The 22,220-nt window shown below is 35.6% G+C and overlaps 1 protein-coding gene across 2 annotated transcripts in view; it reads right to left on the bottom strand.

Annotated features, from left to right (window-relative positions):
• Nucleotides 1-22,220, bottom strand: part of BCAN (brevican) — a 923,936-nt gene that overhangs the window by 135,317 nt on the left and 766,399 nt on the right. For both annotated transcript variants that reach the window (XM_044079780.1, XM_044079779.1), the window contains one exon: nucleotides 17,076-17,158. In XM_044079780.1, the coding sequence (XP_043935715.1) occupies nucleotides 17,076-17,158 (83 nt within the window). The remainder of the gene's footprint in view (nucleotides 1-17,075; nucleotides 17,159-22,220) is intronic.

Genomic DNA, 22,220 nt, shown 5'->3' with positions numbered 1-22,220 from the left:
TGCAATTAATTGAAAATTATAGCAATGCATTAAATTATAAATTAAACTTTGATTAAAAAACATTTTCCTGTAAGTGCCACAAACAATATACTTTTCAGGCATTGAGAATAAATGCTTCAGTCAATGGTTTTAAACCCCTAGGAGATAACTACAGATCTGATACGTTGCCTTTATTTAAAAGAATTTCAAACAAACCTTAGAAAACAATAAATTAAGACTGACCTGAAAAACTGGAACAATCTCAAATTTAACTTATGGTTAGAATTTCCAATTTCTAAAATGAATGTGTTTGGCACATTTGTAACAACTTGAGTTAATAAATTCTGAATGAATGCTTTAAATCTTTTAGCAACATGTAGCTGCTGTGGTGGCACAGAAGGATGAAGCTCAAACTACAGTCCAGTCAACCCAGGTTTAAATATTGCCTTAGGTACCGACAAATGGTTGGAATCAGCACCCTGGGTGGGTTTATAGTGGGCATCTCCTGTGACATTTACTTATGGAGTCTGAGGATCTGATTGTAGGGAAGCATGGCCCAAAGCAAGAAAGGGAGTGGCAACTTGGCTGAATTGCTGCAGAGATGGGACAACATGCCACACATCTCCATTGCATGCCCACCCTTCGGATGTAATCACAGGACTGCAAGGGAGGATGAAGGGAACCAAGGTAGATTATAAGAATAAAACCCCTGGCAAGAAGGCAGACAGCACCAACATCCTCATGATGCCCTTAAGATCATTGCTGGCCATGATTTAAGTTTAGGCATTGGACCTGGGGTGATTGGAGTGCTGATTGACACAGCAAAGGACACAGGCTACTGGGATGGCTATCACAGTGACAAAAGAGGAGAAAAGTCTTTTAACCAAACAATGTAAACTTTTGTATGTAGTAACAGAAATCTCCAGTTAGCCTGAGTAGTCTCACACATCCAAAGTTTATACTCAACCTTCCACTTTTTATATGGTCTTCAAACTATTTAAATTCCCACTATTTCTGTCAACTTCATCATACTCTCCAACAAACTCTCTGTTTGGACTCCTTTAGTTGCAACAGTTCATAGGAAGATAGATATCTCTGTGAAATTTCTCTTACTTATAGATAAATCATCATACATCTTCTCCAAGCTTTTGTTATGTATTAACTTAATACCTGACCCACTTTTTGACAGAATGGCATTATTTAAAGTTTTCTTGTCATTACAACCATTCCTTAATAATCTGAAGATTACAGTTGTTATGAACCTTTCAACATCTCAGATTTCCCTGTAACAAAAGGTTCTTGCTTATATAATCTTATGGATGATAATGCTTTAATATATGTAACAGGAGTCTGAAATTGTATAACCTTAAAGCCAATGCCACTCCACAACTCAAGTTAGTACAATTTGCACTTTACCCAGTGTTCAGGACTGATAAATAGGGTGGTGTCAGTGGCACAACAGGTAGCTGACTCACCTCTGATAATGAAAGACTAAAAGGCTGTGGATTCTATTCTTGATTCAGGTCATTAGATTACAAATATTTCAGTGCTGCAGTCCTGAGTGTGTCATTCTTCCAATGAGATGTTAAACTGAGGTCCTATCTGCTTGAGTTGGGGGTAGCTCAGGTACATGTAAGGCATTGCAAAGCACATATTGAAAACAGTAGGGGTCCTTTATTTATACACAAACAACTCTTATTTACAACACATTTACAAATGTTTACAAATGTACAAATATATAGATATTCAAATCCATTTACACATATTCATAATTTCCTTTACAATCATACTAAATTTTATCCCAATTACACCTCCACTCCTTTTTCCATAACCAACACCGCATCTTACTTAATATTGTTCCTAAAATACATTCACCATTAAACATAATTTTAATTATTTCATTCCATATAACATGAAATGACTTTTTATCTATTTTTTTAACTTATTCATTACTTCTGTTCTTATATTATCCATATTTAATCATATTCATATTTATTTTACCCACTTCTTTTATATCTTTGAAAATTCTACTTTACATAGTTTTCCTCATAACTTTTTTACTATTTTACATTTAAAAAACACAGTTTCTATAGTTTCATCTTCTTGACAATTTAAACATATTTTGTCACTTTTCTTTTTATATGGCAAATTTCCTTTTACTGGCAATTTATGTATTACTAGTACTCACAAAAAAATCTTGACATTCTACTTTCTGATTACACCATTTGCTTCTTATTTTTATACCTTTTTTCATCTGTTAGATGTTCCCATTGTTTTACATAGTAATGTTTTATCATTAATTCCTTATACCATGCTTTTCTTTTTTTCGATATCAATTTTTATTTTCCACAAAAGCATTTTTCTTGGTAACATTTTATTTCTTCATTTATAAACTCTTTTTCTCTTGTATTCTTTTTTTACCATATCCCAAAATTTATCACACTTATTTTTATACTTTTTAACTACTAATCTCTCATCATTTTCTTTTAACCACTTTAACACTTTGTACAAATTTAATGAAGCAGTACATACCACTGGGTTAATTAACCCTAAACCTCCTTCCTCTTTATATACATACTCTTCTTTTTACTGGGCTCAGTCTAGAGCCCATATAAATGAAAACAAATTTGCAATAATTCCTTTTCAAATATTGTTACTTGCTAAGTATGCTATTTTCCAATCAGGACTGAATTTATCAAACAAGCCTTTTTTCCTGAATGATAATTTATATATTCTGCAGAGAAGACAGTTTTGTTTTACTTCTTCTATTGCTTTTTTATTGAATTCTACTTAAATCTTTAGTCCCAAATTTTATATCTAACACAGAAATTTCACTCATTGTAAAATGTATATCCCCTACCATTACTACATCACCTAAACATTTACTTTTCTCTTTATTTAAAGCCAGCCCTATCACTTCTATACACACATTTGTGTATTTTTTTTCCAATTATTATAAAGTCATCTGCATATGTTAACTGGACTATAATTCTTAACCCTTCAGGTGTTATATATCATACCTCCTTCATTTTGTAATTTATTTCACATGCAATCACCTTCATAACTAATACAAAGAGTATACAACTCATTGGGCATCCCTGTCTTATACTGTTCTTCATATGTACCTCTTGGCTTAACCAGTCATTTACAGGTATTTTTACTTTATTACTACAATACCCTGACATACATAATTTTCAAAATTTCTTACTTCTATTATATTATTTTATTATTACCCATACAATTTCATGTCCAATTGTATCAAATGCCTTATTAAGGTCTCCTATCATGATTTTTGCTTCTTCTTTTCTCTTCAAAGTATCATCCACAATTTCTCTATCATTAATAATTCTTGACAGCCCTTCCCCTTTATACTGTATATACTGTCTTCCATAGTATTTTACATTTTAGTTTCAAATCTCTTTTGTATTATTTTCATAAAGACCTTATAATCATTTAAAGAAATCTCCTTTTCTAATTCTTTATTCTCCCTTTCTGTTAAAATGTTTACTTTCCATGTTTTCACTGCCTTTTTCTTTAAAGATTTCTTAAATGTATTGTACTACACTATTCATAATCTTATACTGAGTTCTAGTTCTCATTTTACATTTTTATTTTTCTCATTACACTACCATTTTCCTTTGCTAATATGATTAAATAGCTTGATACTTGTTCTCTTTTTCCTTGTAAAATATATGTGCTTATATAATATTTATTGTATTTTTCTTGATTATTTCATATAATTCTTTTTCTTTGTCAAATTGCTTTCTATCATTATATGTTCTTTTATATTTTTCTTTCTCTACTTTTCTCACATCATATTGCCACTGTAAAAAACATTTTTTTATATTTTTCCTTAAACATCATCCACCATTCAGACCAATTTTTATAACATGTTCCAATAGCAGTACAGTATTTCCATAAATATATTTCTTCTTCATTCCATGTTTTCTTATTTATCCTTTTTATTCATTTGCCTATTTTATATAGCCCTTATTTTTCTTTATTTTATATAGTCCTTATTTTCTTTTATCTCCAGCCATATTGCAAGATGATCAGAAAATCCTGTTTCAGCTACCTCCCCATCTCCTATAACTAAACCTTCTGATACTATAAAATAATCTATTTCAGTTCTCTACATACCCCTTTTGTAAATCCCTGAATTTTTGTTCCAAAATTTTAACTTACCATATCTTATAACTTCTAACATTTTTTCTTATATCATTTCTTTTCTTGTTATGCTTTCCTCTTAAATCAGAAAGTCTCCTGTAATTATATTTATATTTATCACTACACAGTCTAAATTCTGATGAAATAAGCTTTCTCTTTTTTACAATTAGTATAAGCATGTCATGTTACAATGCAATATATATATTTGCTCTTTCCGTTTTAAATCTACCATTGGTTAATCTTCCCATTTTTGCTATAGTTACAGCTGATATCTTTACTGAATTTGTGCAGAATATGGCTATTCCAGAACATCTCTCATTTCCCAAATACCAGATTATCTTTCTTCCCCCATAGTTTCTCTGTTTCTAATCTTTCTTAATTTGTTAAAAATCGTGTGTCTTCTAATATAATTTTATCTACATCACATGTATTACACCACTCCAAAATCACTGTTCACCCTACTAGATTCTTAATACTATCCACCTTTACAGAAAACACTCTAAAATGTTCATTTTCCCTTTTATTCATAAGTTCAGAGGTAATTACCAGGCTAGTTTTCTTAATAGGTCATTCTAAGCCTAGCCAATTTCCCTCCCAAAGATGAGAATCAAACACTGTACCTTTTGCCTGTGAGTCAAATACCTTAACCATTATATGAACCCCCAATCACTAGCTGTATATATTCTTTTTCATCCATTTCCTTATTTTCTATTGTATGTATCCCTTTAATCTTTCTTTACCCTTTAAAATTTCTTTTTCTGTCTTTTACTCTTTTAATAATAGAATATTTTTTCTTTTACTACCTCCAAATTTATGTATTCTTCATCACCTATTTCAGAATATTCTTCTATGTCCCCTTTATTATTTTTCCTCATCTAATTTTTCTTCCATTACTGCTACATCTAAAAGTTCTTCTAGTTGTTCATTTTCTTCTCTATTTCTTTTTCCTTACTCTTTTTTCATTTTTTTGCAGCCCATCCATAAATGTCCAGTCTTGTTACATTTATAACAGTTCAATTGACATTTTTGCATCATGTCCCATTTCCCCACAAATGCAACATTTTCTTTTGCATTCTGTCATAAACGTTTGCACTGTGCAGTACTTCTTTACATAAAGCTTTCAAATGTCCTTTCAAAAATCTCTCTTGCTACCTCTGTTCAAAATTTTATATGAGTCTTCTTTTTGGTTTCCATGTTAAATGCTTTTATCATATAAAGATTCCATGTTTTACATTCTTGTTTTTTTTCATATTCTTCAAGAAAATTGTCCACTGGAAAAGCAGTCTCAAATATAATGTCACAAAATGTCTCTGTTAATAAGAATAAATACTCTTATCTTATGTGCTTGTACACCAAAAGGAGCTATTAAATTGTCCCACACTTCATACCTGTCCATTTCTTTGTCTTCTTTACTTTGAATCTTTACCATATACTTCTGTTTTTCATTTTCTTATGCCTTTTCTGCTACTCCACTTAGTCCTTCTTTGACTTTCTCTTCATATGTTTCCTTTTCCATCTCAACACGGTTCTTCAGGATTAACTCTGCATCTACCTTTTGTATTTTTTTTCCATAAAGTCTCCCCAGAAAACACCTCCTTCATTTTCTGGCTCACTCTGCATCATCATTTCTTTAAGTAAATCATCCCACAACCCTCCCAAATGGATGGTTATAATTATACATCCATCATTTGCTGACTCATCCCCATCAAGCAGATTTATTTGAAAGATCTCCTCAGAGTCCTGCACACATTCTGTGGTCTCCATGTTTGCTTTCTCCTACATTTCTTTCACCTCTCTATCATCTCCTTCTCTCTGTCCATCTGCAACCCTGTTTCTCCAGGCCACCTCTGCACTTGGAATGGAAAGTGGAAGTGCTCCTACAAAATGGGTCCCACTCACAATAATGACAAGTAGGGGAAGTTCCCTGTTGCCCTGATCAAATTTCAGCTATTAGTATAAATGCCACCTCAGTCAGACCTGGGCATTATATGGCCCGCTGGACAAATCCAGCCCTTTGGCTGTCCCTAACCGGCCCATGTGAGATAATTGCAAGAACTTATGCTGAACATGTATTTATCATTCAATATCCAAATGCAGCCCATTGTAGTAAGAGAATGTGTGTGAGAGACTGAGAGGGAGTGAGAGCAATCTTGTGTGAGTGAATGCATGTGTGAAAGCTGAAGAGATTGTTTGTATGATTGATCGAAGAGAGAGAGATAGCAAATGTATGTATGAAAGCTGAAGAGACTGTGTGTGTCATTGATTGGAGAGAGAGAGAGAGACTGAATGCATGCATGAAAGCTGAAGAGACTGTGTTTGTGACTGACCGGAGAGAGAGAGAGAGTGTGTGTGAATGTAAGTATGAAAGCTGAAAAGACTGTGTGCGTGTGATTGATCAGAGATAGGAGAGAGAATGAATGCATGTATGAAAGCTGAGAAAACTGTGTGTGTGATTGATCGAGAGACCAAGAGAAAGAGAGTGAATGCATTTATGAAAGCTGAAGAGACTGTGTGTGTCATTGATCAAAGAGAGAAAAAAAGAGTGAATGCATGTATGAAAGCTGAAGAGACTGTGTGTGAGAGAGATCAAGAAAAAGTGAGAGCGATCAAGCAAGATTGCATGTTTGAGAGAGAGATTGAAGAGTGAGAGTGAGCAAGCAATCCCGTAATAGCAGTTAAGTGGCAGAACTTATGAAGCCAGTTGTTAGAAAGGCTCTAGTAAACTGGGAGAGGAGAAAATATCACTGAAAAAATTTTTTACTTTAATCTTCACACACTGACAGATAACTTTCTCTATCCTGACCTACTGTTTCTTCTGCAGGTTTAAAAAACAGGACTGCTGGCTGTATTTGTGGACAGAAAACTATTTTTTTTATAATAAACAGCATGTGTTTAAAAACTCATGGAATTCCTAAGGAGCATTTCAGACTTGGAATTTGTCAAAAAGTCTCTGCTCATTGCTATTGATGATAGATATTTATTCTCTGTCATTCAACATTCAACAAGTCTAGTCTAGTTCTATGAAGCCTTGCTCACTGTGGAAACTTTATTACATGATGACATTCTACTTTTATGTGCTTTATGGAAACTGGGGATTTTTTTTATTGAAATCAAGAGAGTAGCTATGGATGGTGATGTTTCTGCCCAGGTGTTTGCAAACTTATTTTGCAGTTTTGGGAAACAAATTTTATTTTCACAAGTGAATTTTGGCCTAATATAAGACCTTATCTTAGACACCTGGATGATATTTTTGTGATGTGGACAGGTACTCAGTAAAAGTTGTAATTTATTCTGCACGTTTCCCAACAGTGTTGAATTTCTTGAGTTTACACATTATGTTTACAGGGATAGTACTGAATACTTGGACATCACACCAAACTTATGCGAACAATCAGTACTAATACAACATTTTTAGCAAGTTCACCTTTTCAAACAGTTATTTACACTGTTTGAGTTGCCACCCTCACAGACCCAAAAGAAAAACCTGCTTAGAGGCCATATGGCCAAATTATCCAGGCTTGTGTCTGATGAGCATGTTTTTTGAAAGAACTACACCACCTCAAGTCCATGTTTTAGTCTATAACTTTCCACACAATTCTTATTGAGGTAAAGTTAAGGTTGTTAACTCTGGCATGGACTATAATTGCCTCAAATGACCAAGGCCCAACAAATAATTTTTTGCTATAAATCAGGTACATCCCTTAATTTCAAACACCAAAGGCATGACAAAGTGACTCTATCACATTTTCATAGCCTAATCATAACATCTACCATTAACAGCTAATCTAAACCATATAATTTACTGCTCTTTATAAAGAGATAAAATGAATGTGGTGCAGAACTGAGTTCAGCCTATTGGTCCAGCCCTCCAAAACAGTCCCAGTTTCTCATGTGACCCCTTAGGAATATTAATTGCCCACCCCTGACCTAAGGACAGATTCAAGTGGCTTCCACATTTGCTTTTTAATTAATTTAAAAAAAAAAAAACATTAAATGCTTTCATCTTCTTCCTCTTAAAGAATATGCACATCCACTCTGCATGTTTAATACAATGCATGTCAATGTAATGTAATTCTGCTCTTTCTGTGTGAGAGACAAATTTAAGTAGCCATGTCATTGCCATGGAATTTGAACTAGGTGTGCTCATGTATTAAGAGAGACAAATTTAAACTAGCTATGCCTGTTCATTTGTTGCCATGTATGTGTAAAATGCTTTACTTAAGGGTCATGTTATCCAATTACCTTACTAAGGCTCAAACCCTCTACCCTGGTTACAAGAGACAAAATAATAAAACCCTTACACCACCTACTAGACTGCTCAAGGAACTGTGAGTTTTGGTGGAGACAAGAGCCTGAATACTCTACATCAACTAACAGACTGCTGAAGGAACTGTGAGCTTCAGTGCATTTTCAAGGAATTGTTACTGTAAGTACATTTTCAAGGAATTGTGAGTTTCAGGTGAAGAGAAATTTAGTATGCTAAGCCTGTTTTCAATGTGAAACAGTTTTGTTTAGCAAATGGCAGTCAGTGTTTGTGCTACAAGCTTTGAAAGCAGTGGTAGTAGCACAACAGGTAGCATACTTGTCTTTGGTGCAGAAAGCTGTGGGTTCTACTCCCACACCATGTAAAGTGATTGCTGATGCTGTGGTGCACTTTAAAAGGGGATGTGGTGCTGCACTCCTGAATGTGATCTCCTCTGGATGAGAAGTCTGCTAACTATGAACATGGTATCATTTTGCCAGCCATTCACTATTGCAAACCTATCAACCTTTTTAATGTAGCACAGGCAATTAATTCTTCTAGGGGTGTAGACACTGAATTTGTAGATGAAACACTGAAATATGAAGTTGTTTGCTGGAAGCACTCTCTTCATTAGTTACAGATCTCTTTAATGTGAAATTATTCAGATGAGTTTTACTTCTGCAGAGATTCTACATATTGACTGATATTGGTGAATTGTAATGACAGACGTTTGAGTGGTCTTCTGTAATTGAAATGTTCTGAAATTGGCAGTTTTGTCATTCTTGGTTCATACATTTTGTTTCAATGATTACTAGAAAAACATTCAAAACTACAAATTTAAAACACACTCTAACAAGCAGTGCTGTGTTATACAAGGAATATAATTTAATACAATCAGGAAGGTGACTCAAAAATACATGCATGTATGCATGGTCCTAAAAATGTGTGCAAGGGGCCTATGATTTGAAACAAACCCTGAATGTAAACTTAATCTGCCACTGGCCAGATGCAGTTTCTTTGAATCTGGGTTTCAATGTCATTTCAATGAATGTGAGTTTCAATGTCAGAGAAATTTACTGTTCATGCTAAGTCTGTTTTCCACTGTGAGTCTGTATTGTTTTGTTTGGCAAATGTCTATCAGTGTTTGTGCTATAGCAATTAAAATAAAGGTTTTAATAAAATCCAAATATCTGTAGTCATTGCAGAAGTGAAGAAGAAAATGGCACACACACTGACAGGTTTGAACAGTATTTATTGTAAATGGGGCCTTAAAATTGAATGCTACATGCTGTATAGCAGACTATGCACAAAACTGAAGGTCAAATCACAAAATGAGTCAAATAATGCATGTAAAACAGATGATCACAGAGGAGCAGCAGCTGTCACGAGTACACATATGAAGCCATCTCAAAATTTATCATAAATACCAGTTACTGATCTATCCCTTCCAGTTATTAGGAAATCATTTGCTATAGTGGGTGTTGGAGAAGAATTTGTAATCACACATCAAATCAAGTTACAGCTAGCGGAAGCTAAAGGGATATTTCTGCCAGCACAATTTTTGTTTATCCCAGCAGTGAAGAATTATTTATGGGAGTGAATATCTTACAAGAACCTAGGACAATGTCTGATATGCATGGGGATCATGATTTCTTGCTGTGTAATATATAATGCATCAGCCTCCTAAGCCAGGGATTGTGGGTTCAAGCCTCATCTAAGGGGGGTGACTAAATGGTTAAGGTCTTAGTCTCAAAGAAAAAAGGTACACCGCTTGACTCTGACATATGGTTATTGATTAGGCTTGTAATAGTCCTCCAACTGTTAGCCTATTATCTGCCTATGAACCTATGTAGTTGATAGCAGTGAAAAGTGCATGCAACAGTTCCCAGATCAAGTAGAGTGGCAGAATTGAGGTTATTACAGTGAAACGTCATGACAGAAATTACTTATTACCTGCATAGCTGCATCCATTTCCCAGAAGTATACATTTATAAGTTCATAGCTTATTCCTAAGAAATTGAGTTATACCCGCACAAACAAAATGGTAGCCATACCTCTCAACCTTGTAGCATAAGAAATTTGGACAAAGCCTAAAATAATTATTTGCAAAGGTCCAAAGATAGGGACACAATTTAAATATTGCTCTTATAAACTTAGAAAATTGTTAGAATGATAGAATTTGTGTTAATATGCATTTTTTAAGGATATTAAAGTGTGAAACTCAAATGTATGTCATTATTTAGTAACTTCAATCCTCAGTGATTTGCCAGAAAACCACAAATTTTATGAGGAACAGACCAAAAATATGAGGCAAAAATATGGACATTCTGCAAAAAGCTGTACATTTGAGAAGTATGATGGTAGCCCATGGTGAATAAAGCAAGCCCATCATAGCGTGCTAACAATATTTAGGAATGAAGGTCCATTTGTAAAACCCATACAACCAACCAGTTTTATACTCTGTTGATGGATCACATTTAAAAATTGACAAAATAGTAAAAGACCTTTGATTCCTTCTAGATGATGGCCTTTCATTTGATACCCATGTAACCACTGCCATCCTCAAAAAATACAGAGTTGCCAAGCTGATCCTCCTTAGCTCTGACAGCTGTGCCATTAGAAGTAATTGCCCCCATTATATCAAACACGTAATAAAATCCTATACATTGCTCTCTAACCTACTCACACAGCTGGTTCAATTGGAAATAGTTCAAAAATTCTCCACAAAGAGAAGGAAAGGGCTTTGTGGCTGGTATTATTGGGAAAGACTACTGCGATTCCCTCTTTTCCATCTCACTGCCTCTCCTCTACTTTTTCAGCAAGGTAAACTAACCCCTTAAGGAAAGCAGTTATAAAACTCAGTGAGCCTTGTACCCTGATTAACCTGCTATTGCTACTCTATTTCCTGAAATAACTATGAATATCTCTTGCCCACCTTCATTATTGCTCTTTCTGAACAATCCAATTGAGCTAAGTATGCCCCATTTCTTGTTCAGTACTCACAACATTGCCATTAAATAGACAGTGCGGCTACTACTTCAGCTGTGTATATAAAACACTTCATTCATAATTCAACTTCTACAACTGTAAGGTAAGTGCACTTAGTGACAAATCATACTTTTATATTCTGTTTTATATATATATATATATATATATATATATATATATATATATATATATATATATATATATATATATATATATATATATATATATATATACACACACACACACACACACACACACACACACACACACACATATATATATATATATATATATATATATATATATATATATGTGAATCTTTGTTAAACTGCTTTTCACTGTTATACTATTTTTTGTTGTTATGATGTTTTTCATTGTCGTATTACTATATGGAGCTTTTCTTCCTGAGCCTCAGCTGAAAAGGGGTTTCATACCTATTCAGACTTTCCCACTAAACAAAGGTAAATAAATACATAAAATGAAATGAAGGAGATGTGCTTGACAAACAAAGCAATAAAGGATTCCCTTATTATTTGGAACCCTTTGATTACAACACTCCCTGTGGATATTAACAGTAGTGGGAACTCTTGCCTCAGTAATAATTAATATCACCCATACACTCAAACATGACTTCATTATTAAATTACTTTCGACCCCCCCACTCTCAATTAAATTCAGCCAATCAGTTCAAACATTCAAGAAGAAATTGGAAGTCTATGTGGGCACCCACAAGCTCTAACATGGGATCTGGGGAATCAAGCTCTGCTATGGCTAATAGGCCTTGACTGTGTTCACCAAACTATGGATATAAGAGTTTAAAATCGGCCCTTACAAAGTTCAGATGAACCAGATTCAGATCAGCCCTTACAAAGTTCAGAATGAACCAGACTCAGATCCGGTACGTAAGTCATATGACTTCTCACAATACCTGTCAAATAGAGAATGCTGTTTCCTGTGTCAGAAGGGTAATAGGCTTATTACACTATTGTCAGAATTTTAATGTAGACTTTATTTTCTCCTCAACTTTAACAAAAAGATAGCAAAAGAATTGTTCTGCTGGACCACATTTCTTTGCAGCAATGCCAAAATAAACAGAAAGGTGACTAAAGTTGTAACAACTAACTGCAAATCACTATGTATGCAACTGTTGTAAGATGTGAAAAGGTTTTGAATACTGTGTAAAATGCATTCAGTCTACTTCCAGGTGTTTTTCTTTGGGTCTGCCAAAAGAGAGGGCTCTACATAGTGGAATCTGACCAGTCAACAAAACAAAAATAAAATACATAGCCATGACTTCAGTGGAATCCACTCTGCCAATTAAATAAAAATAAAATGAAATAAATAACCACAAAATTTTACTTTTAATAATACCACAGCAGTTTGCTATTAGATGTGACTGCAGGGTTGGAGCAATCATATGCCAGTTTGTCTTCCATGCCTAAGTACTGTCATGAACTGAAACAATTATTAGGCATGGGGCACAGAAGTATAAATAGTAAACCCCATGAGTATGTTCACCCATGTATTCACCTGATAGTTTCAGCAAATATCACAGCAAATTTCTGCTGACATGCTATTTCACTGTACTTCTACACTCAGCTTACTGTAGATCCTTGCAGCACCAAATATTTCAAAAGGCAAACATTTTTTTTACTTTGTATTTGCATACCAGGGTGATACACTAATCACAACTGACCATTTACAGGTAGTGCCAGACTTATGAAATGCAACTCTAAAATCTTCCACACACATTTGGATGACTGTGCTAATGCAAACCATGTTTGAATCCACACAACAGGTTTGTTATACATTTGACAGAAAGTCAAACAGTAATAATGATTCAGACAAATTAATATATGATTCAGACTCCATAGCAGCAAATTTATGAACCGGTTTCAGCAATATGAAAAGGATGCAACCAGTCTGAATGTAGTCTAAATGAACCAGAGCACAAATAACCATATTCATTTGCTCAAACATATGATTTTACAAGTGCAATAAACTGCAACAGTACACAATTGTAATTAGAATCTTTCTTATAATTCAGAATGAAATGTTTAACTACTACAGATGCAGCTTATTATATTTTATTTCAGTGTTGCTACCATTAATTGCAATTTCCATTCACTTTGTTCCTATGCCACTGTCAAGATAAAAATAGATCTTGTGAACTAAAATGGATTATTTAGCAGCTGTTGTCTCTTGCAGCACACATTAGAAGATCGTAAAAACTTATCTTGGGTGGTCAGGTGTCATCTGATACAGATATAAGGGAACACATTATGGTTGGAATTGTCACAGGATAGTACTGCTTAAAGAACACTATCTTTCATGCTAGCACACTCTTAGTTTTCTCAGTGTCAAATGGTCAAATAACAGTTATGTTAACATCTAAAGAAGTGTCCGTGTGTTTGAACTTCAATACTCTGTCACTACGAATGGTAGTACCTCCCAGCAGAGACAGATCATGGTCACCTGGGACCTTATGCAGGACAATGCCCCCCACCCTTGCAGTCATATCAATATCCCATTACTTGGCATTTCTCTTTAATTACCATAAAACACTGTTCAAACCTGTCAGCATGTATACTATTTTTTTTTCTAACTTTTACAGTGACTGGATTTAATTTAAAATTATACATCAAAAATAAGACATATTTGCTAAACAAAGCAAAGCAATCTCACACTGAAAATGGACCAGGTGATCAACAGTAAACTCCGCTTCCTTTGAAACTCACACTTATTGAAAATGCATCTGGCAACCCATTACACTACAAGACACCTGCAGAGATTCTCATTCAAACAGCATATAGTGAATCACTCATCAGTGGCTATATGAAGAGAGCAGGAATTCAAAAGATAAATGTGTGAAGCATTTGCTGACGGCTTGGGACAACCTGATGGCGGCAGCCCAGGAGTACTGTCTAGTGAAGTGACTTTATCGGAATTACATACTAGACCAATGAAGGCTGGGGAATCAAACCTTGCACTACACATGCAGCTGTTTAACAGCTCATAGCCTTACATATCTAAGTACAAGACAGACTGCTGTCATCCAACACAGCGCATTTCATACCCATATGAATGCAAAAAAACAAGCAAAAATACAAATATATTCATATTTAAAACATTAATATTAAATGTGTAGACTTCATGCTGTCCAGTTCTTTCACAGCTTCACAGCCAAATAATAAGCACACTGTCAATGGTCAATAAAAGAAGAAAACCAAGGATAGTATCCAAAGAACCTTGCTCAAATAAAGATGTTTCTGTTTCTGTTTTCTATAACTGATTCCTTCCTTTACACTCTAAGTACTGAAAGTTATAGGAGCCAAGTATTTACACACACACACACACACACACACACACACACACACACACACACACACACACACCTCCACCTCTGCATCACCAGTAAATATCCTTCCTCAATTCCAATCTGACAGTAGCTATCTTTTCCTCCAATCTCAGTACCAACTTCAGAACTTGCTACTTTAATCTAGCAAGAAAGTTCTCTCTCTCCAATCTCAGACTCAACTTTGGTGCTTGCTACTCCAATCTAGCAGCAAGCATCTCTCTCTCCGATCTCAGTATCACACCATATGGCAGCAAATAGCAAACATCTCTGTCTCGAAAAAGACCTCTTTTCAGGCTCTATATGACACGGTGGCAAATATTTTTTCCTCAAGAAAAAGACTGGACTTCTGTAGTTTGCACTCCAGGAATTCTAGATGAAGACTCTTATTGACTCACGAAAAGAGACTAGAATTATCTCACACAGAGCAGTGGAAACTGGAACTATCATACAGAGATTAGTGGAGGCAGTAATCACCAATCTGGGTTTGTCACACACAGTGCAGTGGAATAGGCAATCAGTGTTTCTGTTTTATTTCTTTATTTTATTTTTTTAAGGACAGTCTGGGCCCCAAGCCAGCACTGGGCCCTAGGCAACTGGCTAGGTTGCCTTGTATCGAATCCATCCCTGTCTCTCAGACATCTGTGTTAGCAGTCAACAATTTGACTCAATGGCAAGATGCCCACCTATGTCACTGGTAACTCAGTTTTAATTAGCTACCTGGATATCTTAGGGAGTGTTGGGAGGTAACACCATAACGGACCAGTTTCTCTGATATAAGGGCCTGAGTTAATAGGCTATTTCCCTGTTCCTCAATGAATGCCAATGAACATGACAAGAATATTCCTCTTCTGTGTAAGAAATCAAGGACTGATGCACAAGGAAAAAGAAGCATCCATGAATGCACAGCCCACAGTGGTATTACTCTGCCAATGCACTGTAGGAAGCCTGCACTAAACAATATACTGCCCAACAGCATCTAACTCCTAATATTCTGTTATTTGGAGGATTAACGGTCCTATAGCAAGTTAGGTGATCAGTGATAAACTACAGTTTTTGGAATCTTGAATCAAAAAAATATTTGAAAAACGGTTCTAACCAGTTTACATCAAGTTAGCTAGTGTGTATATTAGTGCAGAATGCTGGCACAGTGTAAAACTAAGCAGGTAAGAAAGCAGTCTTAGAATCTTGAAAAACGTTTTCCATCCCAACCACAGACAAATGCACTCATGTCCCAGAATAACTCACTATGGATTTTTTTATGTTTTTCTTTTATTTATTTACCCTTTGCTGACCAGGTTAGTACCATTAGGCTAGTAACTCTTTTCAAGGGAAACTCAAGGTAGTTATTTAAACTACTAGAGGAAATTTGGCCAGGGCACTGGGGAAGTTCCCTTACTCCTTTCGATAGGTGCCATGGGATCTTTTATATCCACATGAGCTACCACTTCTCAAGCAGATGGGGGCTCTGTTTAATGTCCCATCTGGAGGACAATATACTCTGAAGTTCAGCACCACCATATCAGACACTGAAATGTCAGCAATCGATTTACCTGGTATAGAAATAATACACACAGAGCCTTCTGCACAAAAGGCACGTGTGTTATCTGTTGTACCACTGAAGAAAACACAAGTCCCAAGTATTTATTTTCCAGTTTGATAACCAAGTAGGCAAGCTGGTCTATTAATCTTTTTCAGTCAGAATACCATTGAGCAGTAATGCATACAATTAGGTATACAAAGTATCAGTTTGCAGTAATACAGTCTAATTAGATACTAAATTAAGATTCCAAACCAGATTGCTGTAGCATTAGCCTGTATCACAAAAACAATTACACTTTGATTCATTTTGCAAATTCTGTTTAAGAATTTTTTTTAAATGTTGGGAGAGTTTCATTTTTTTATATCTGTAGGTAGCTGATTCTATACAGTCTGTCCAATTCTGGAAAAGCCTTTCTCTCCAATGGTGAATATGAATCTTGGTCTGACCAAAGTCATTGTACTTTCTTGGCTGCCCCTGAGGAATTAATTTTCATCACTGATTTGGAGTAATCTTTTTAGGGGTGGGCAGTAGCCTTGCATTAGAATTTTAAAGATTAGAGTGTTCAGTGGGTAAGTAGCTTTGGAAGTAATTTGCAACCACTGTGCCTTTTCACATAAGCTGCAGCAATGGCTGTTAGTTTCTGCAAGAACAAACCTAAATATGAGAACCAGGACATCAAAAATAAAAAACATTACAAGACCTTCCCATCCACTGTGTTGCCAGTTTTAGAAAATAATGTCATTCTTTGTTACCCACCCTGTGAAAGAAAAAAATCACATTTATTTCTTATTTATGCTTACCAGAAAGTTACCATCTGACCAGTGGAAATCTCCCTCGATAGTTTTGTCATTTAAACCAATCCACTGATATTCTTGGTAATTATCTAAGATAAAATACAGTTTTATGTTAGAATGTGCATACATGTATATCTACAAGTTAACTAATAACAATACACAAATATCCATAATTTAGTTTTATAATCACAGCCAAAGAGAGACTATAACACACTATGTCATTAATGAATATTATCAATTTTAATGGCTAAGCAAAGTTGTTCATTTGAATCTGCAGTAAAAGAGTTAGTATTATCTTTCATTTTTTTATGTCCGTCTCTCCACACTTTCTTCCACTGTCATTATAAGTGTATAACACAGGTTCACAACTGTTATCTCTCAGTACTCTTTAATGAATTTCCCCTCTGAATTCCCCACATCAGTCTAGCTAGCTGTGTAATGTCATTTTCCATTTAATGCATTATATTCTACACTATGTTACATTATTAGTTATATAGTTTTTGTATCAATACTAATTCTATTGACAAGCTTTTCTCCCTGACTTCCACATGTAAATGAGATCACACCCATTGGGGCTTTTCTTGTTAAGGATCAGAAAAGTACATACATTGATAAATGCCAATCTGCCTTGAAAGATATCTGTCTATGAACTGATGTTATCTTTTATTTAATATTAAATATTTGTTTATCAAGTAAGCCCACTGGGCACAAGTGTTCCTATTAAGAGGCAATCGAGGAACACTGCCTGGTCAAGCCCACTGGGCACAAGTGTTCCTATTAAGAGGCAATCGAGGAACACTGCCTGGTCAAGGAGTTTACTCAGATTCACACAGTAAGCAAAGAGAGGTGGAAAGAATCAATCCATGTACCTCTCACTATAGGAGGGAGGCTGGTAAAAACTCAAGGTCTTCATCTTCTGTGCTAACTACCATCTGCATAGATGAAAGTTACCATCACTCTTTCTCTCTACATATGTCTATCTGCCTGTGTCTCATAGATTCATCGATTAGTACTAGGCTAACTGCTCTTGTGGGCCTCTTTAAGCTTAGCCCATTACCACATGTGGACTCATACCCTGCACCTTGTGTTTGTAGGCTACATACTTTAGCCATTCTCTCTCTCTCTCTTATAATATACAGTCATTTATGCATCTGTAGTACATAAATTAACTTCAGCCCTAGGTATCTTGATATATATTTACATGTGATGGCTGTGATGGGCAGAAATCCTAGGAAACAGGATTCATAATTACATACTTTCATTCATATATATCTATATCTAAATCTATATATATGGTTCTACTTTCAAATCTATAAATACTGAAATACCTAATTTCAGTATCTCGAGAAGAGAATCATGAAAGTGCAGTTATTCGAAACTGCATAATGACAAAACAACGTATGCCGAATCTGAAGTCGTTGTGGTGTGGTCTGTTGTGTATAGTATGCTGTACTTTAAGGTGTAGTGGTTTCTGGGATGTAGACATGATGGCCAATGTGTGGTTACATGCAGAGACTCAGGTAGGTGTGTAGTGTGTAAGACTTTTGGATAGAAATGTGTTATGTTTTAATTTGCTAGGAAGTTTTAGGAGTAGGTTGGGGTAGGTAGGTGACGTGTGTGTGTGTGTGTGTGTGTGTGTGTGTGTGTGTGTGTGTGTGTGTGTGTGTGTGTGTGTGTGTGTGTGTGTGTGTGTGTGTGTGTGTGTGTGTGTGTGTGTGTGTGTGTGTGTTTTTCGCAGATATAGCTTTGACAGTGTGCAATGGAAGTATAGGGTGAGTAACAGTAGGTTTGTTGTTTTTTTATGGGAGTATCAACCTCAGAGTTGATATATATAAGTAACAGGGGTATGGGGGGTGCAGCTCACCACATGGGGGTGTAGGGGAGCTTGTCCCCTGATTAAACTTAGATTACTAGGGTTTTGTTGGTGTGTCTGTTGTTTTCGTTTGTGATGGTGTAGGGAGCAAAGCCATGTTTGTATTTTTATTTGTACGGTGGAAGGTACATTAAAAACAAATTGTTGTATACTGAAAATTCGGTATTACGAACTTTCAGTATAGTGGCGTTCTTTTTTAATGTTTTGTTGTAGTGGATTTTCGTAATTCTCATCTCAAGAAACTGAAATTCAGTATTTCAGTATTTTGAGATTTGAAAGTAGAATCCTATATATATATATATATATATATATATATATATATATATATATGTGTGTGTGTGTGTGTGTGTATGAATATATATAGAAATACACACACACACACACACACACACATATATATATATATATATATATATATATATATATATATATATATATACAAATGCAAACTAAAATATATGTTGTAAACAGTGCAATTCTTGGCAAAGTCTAGAGGATTGAGAACAAAGAAATGTGCAGATGACTAATAAGAATTTGCAGTTTACTGATTCCTTACAGAAAGGGACAGGCTAGGTCCGTAAAACCTTCATTACTCAGTAGTGGGCATGAACTTATATGAGCAGCTATGCATTGTCTACTTAACTCAAAATAAGCACAACAGGTGGATAAACAATGCAGCAAAACTGGCAAAGTCCCTTGTCGAATAGCAAATTTGCTTTCTAGCATGGGCATAGCATCTTAAAGCTGTCATTAGAAGAATCCAGTCATACTACAAGCAGAAGTCATAGCATGTTAGGCTGTCATGGACAGGAGTCAGTGTATCTTGGGCTGTATCAGCTCTGGGAGCATAATTATAAAAGTGTTGGGAAAGAAAGGATCTAGGGATACTTGGAAACAAAAACAAACAAAAAAAACACTGGAAGTCTTCAAGAAAAGGACACATGCTATAGCACTCAACCTTCCGGCTCCAAAATGTGGAACACTAACTGTCACAATGAGGAACAAATGAGCAAAGTGTGTAACAGTAACAACTTCATCTAGTAAGTCCCTAGCATGTTTATAAAATGTGTTATTTTACACTTTATACTTGCAAAAATTTACTTTGATGAATCAGTATGGTTGAGTATTTTGATGAATCAGTATGGTTCAGTATTATTTATCATGGATATCAGTTAAAATATTCTTAAAATTGAATGTGCGCCAGGCCATTTCAATATAGAAGATGAACTTTTTAAGACTCACAATGAAGAACGTTTTTCATAATGAGGTACACTTGAGAGATATGAAATTTGCACCCATTCTGTACTCCTTACAGCCAAAAGTCATTTATGAGCAATAAGGGGAGAGGGTGAACAGGGTTTAAATCACTCCTTGTTGCTACCTTTCAAGGTTTAAATAAAATGGGCCCCACTCCTCTCTGTAGCCTCTACATCTGGTATCTTTGTCTAGCTGACTAATAATGTAAGTATGAAAACTGTGACATAATTTATTTATTTATTTTACATTTGTTAACTGAGAAAGTCCAACTGGACACATGTCCTTTTTCAGCGGAGGCCCGGGGAGAAAAGCACAATGTACAGAGTAAAATATTACACTAGACAGTTGATATACAGATGGATTACATGCAATCATATATAACATCCAGACATTTTTATGTCTATTTATAATGCTGCTGAAAAATAATACCTTACAAATAAGGAGTCTAAACATCAAGCACTTCAGAGTAGTTGGGTTATATTTACATTATAATATAGCAGGCAGGATAAAATATGTGTTAATGATAGCGTGGATAGGAAGAGTTCTGAGTAGAGGGGAGAGGGGATGGATATTTTTAGGGAAGTAATGAGTTGGGAGTGGAGGGGTTGGTAGAGAGTAAAGTTAGGGTAAGCAGGAGAGTTGCAGACATGCAGAGGATGAAGTGTAATGCTAAGGGTGTAAGTAGTTTTAGTACTGGAAGGTGGGCTGTGTAGGAAGTCAGTTGGATTAAGGAAAGGAAGAGGACACTTAGTGGGAGAAGCAGAGAGATGTGAGAGGGGAAGTGTTACTGGAGTAGTAGAGTGAGAAAAAGGTGAAGTAGGTGGGTGGGTGGAGTGAATACAGAGAGACAGCTGTATTAGTAGGGTGAAAGTACTAATAAGGGATTAGTTAGGGATGTCACACTTACATAAACAAAGATGTTGTAGATGAGATTTTATGGCCTTTTTTTAAGGGGGTGAGGGTAGTTATTGCTGTGATGTTGGGGGGGGGGAGACAGTTCCACTGCTTAGCAACAGAGTTGCTGTAGAAGGAAGTGCCTGCGGAGTTACTGGCTTTGGTTACTTCTAGTAGGAGTTTCTGATTTGATCACAGAACTCTAGTTTTGGCACTTGGGTGAAGTAGGTTTTGCAGAGCAGTGATTTTGTCAGGGGAGTAAAGAAGTTTGTGGGTTGTTATAAGTTGGTTATAAAGAATAAGGTTGGGAAGTTCCAGCTAACCAAGAGTTTTTAGCAGAGTGCAGTGATGGGTTCGATGGGACAAATTTCGCAATTTTATTATAGCAGGTTTGAAGAATGGCAAGGTCTGATTTTCTGAGATTGGTGAATATTGGTGATGCGTATAACAGTGTGGAATTGAGATGGGTACATGCAATGGTGGCCCAGGTGGAGTCAGTTAGGAACTGTTTGTTCCTGTATAGCATGGCAAGTTTTCTATGTACTTTCTTTACGGCGGTGGATATAGGTATATCAAATTTCAATTGGCTGTCTATAATAACCCCCAGTAGTTTTGTGTGAGTAACTGGTGATATGATTGTGTTGTTACTGGAGGTAATGCTAAAGTTAATAATATGGGAGGAGTGTTGTGTGGATGGAAAGATAATAAGATGAGTTTTATTCAGGTTTAGTATTAGTTGTGAATCTGAGAGCCAGCGCTCAACAGCAAGAAAGAAGGATTGTATTTGGTGGTGGAGGGTCTCAGGGGAGGGAGAAAAGCAGATGAGTGTGGAATCATCTATGTGTTGTATGATGGAGGCATGGAGTGTGCTTGTGTATAGTTTGTTGGTAAAGATAGAAAATAGTAGTGGCCCATGAATGGAACCTTGTGGGACCCCTAGTGAGACTGGTAGTAATGAGGAGAGTTCCTGTTGCCATCTGACTGCCTGTCATCTTCCTGTTAGGTAATTTCTGAACCAGGAAGTGGTGGATGGGCTCAGATTTAATTCTGTAAGTGTGTTGATGAATTTGTCTTGGTGTACCATATCAAAGGCCTTGGAGAGGTCCAAGAACGTGGCTGAGACGTAG

This window comes from Protopterus annectens, chromosome 8.part0 (genome assembly GCF_019279795.1).
Source record: "Protopterus annectens isolate FY-2018-M chromosome 8.part0, PAN1.0, whole genome shotgun sequence".
NCBI lineage: Eukaryota > Metazoa > Chordata > Ceratodontiformes > Protopteridae > Protopterus > Protopterus annectens.
This window is presented reverse-complemented; position numbering and strand designations above follow the sequence as displayed.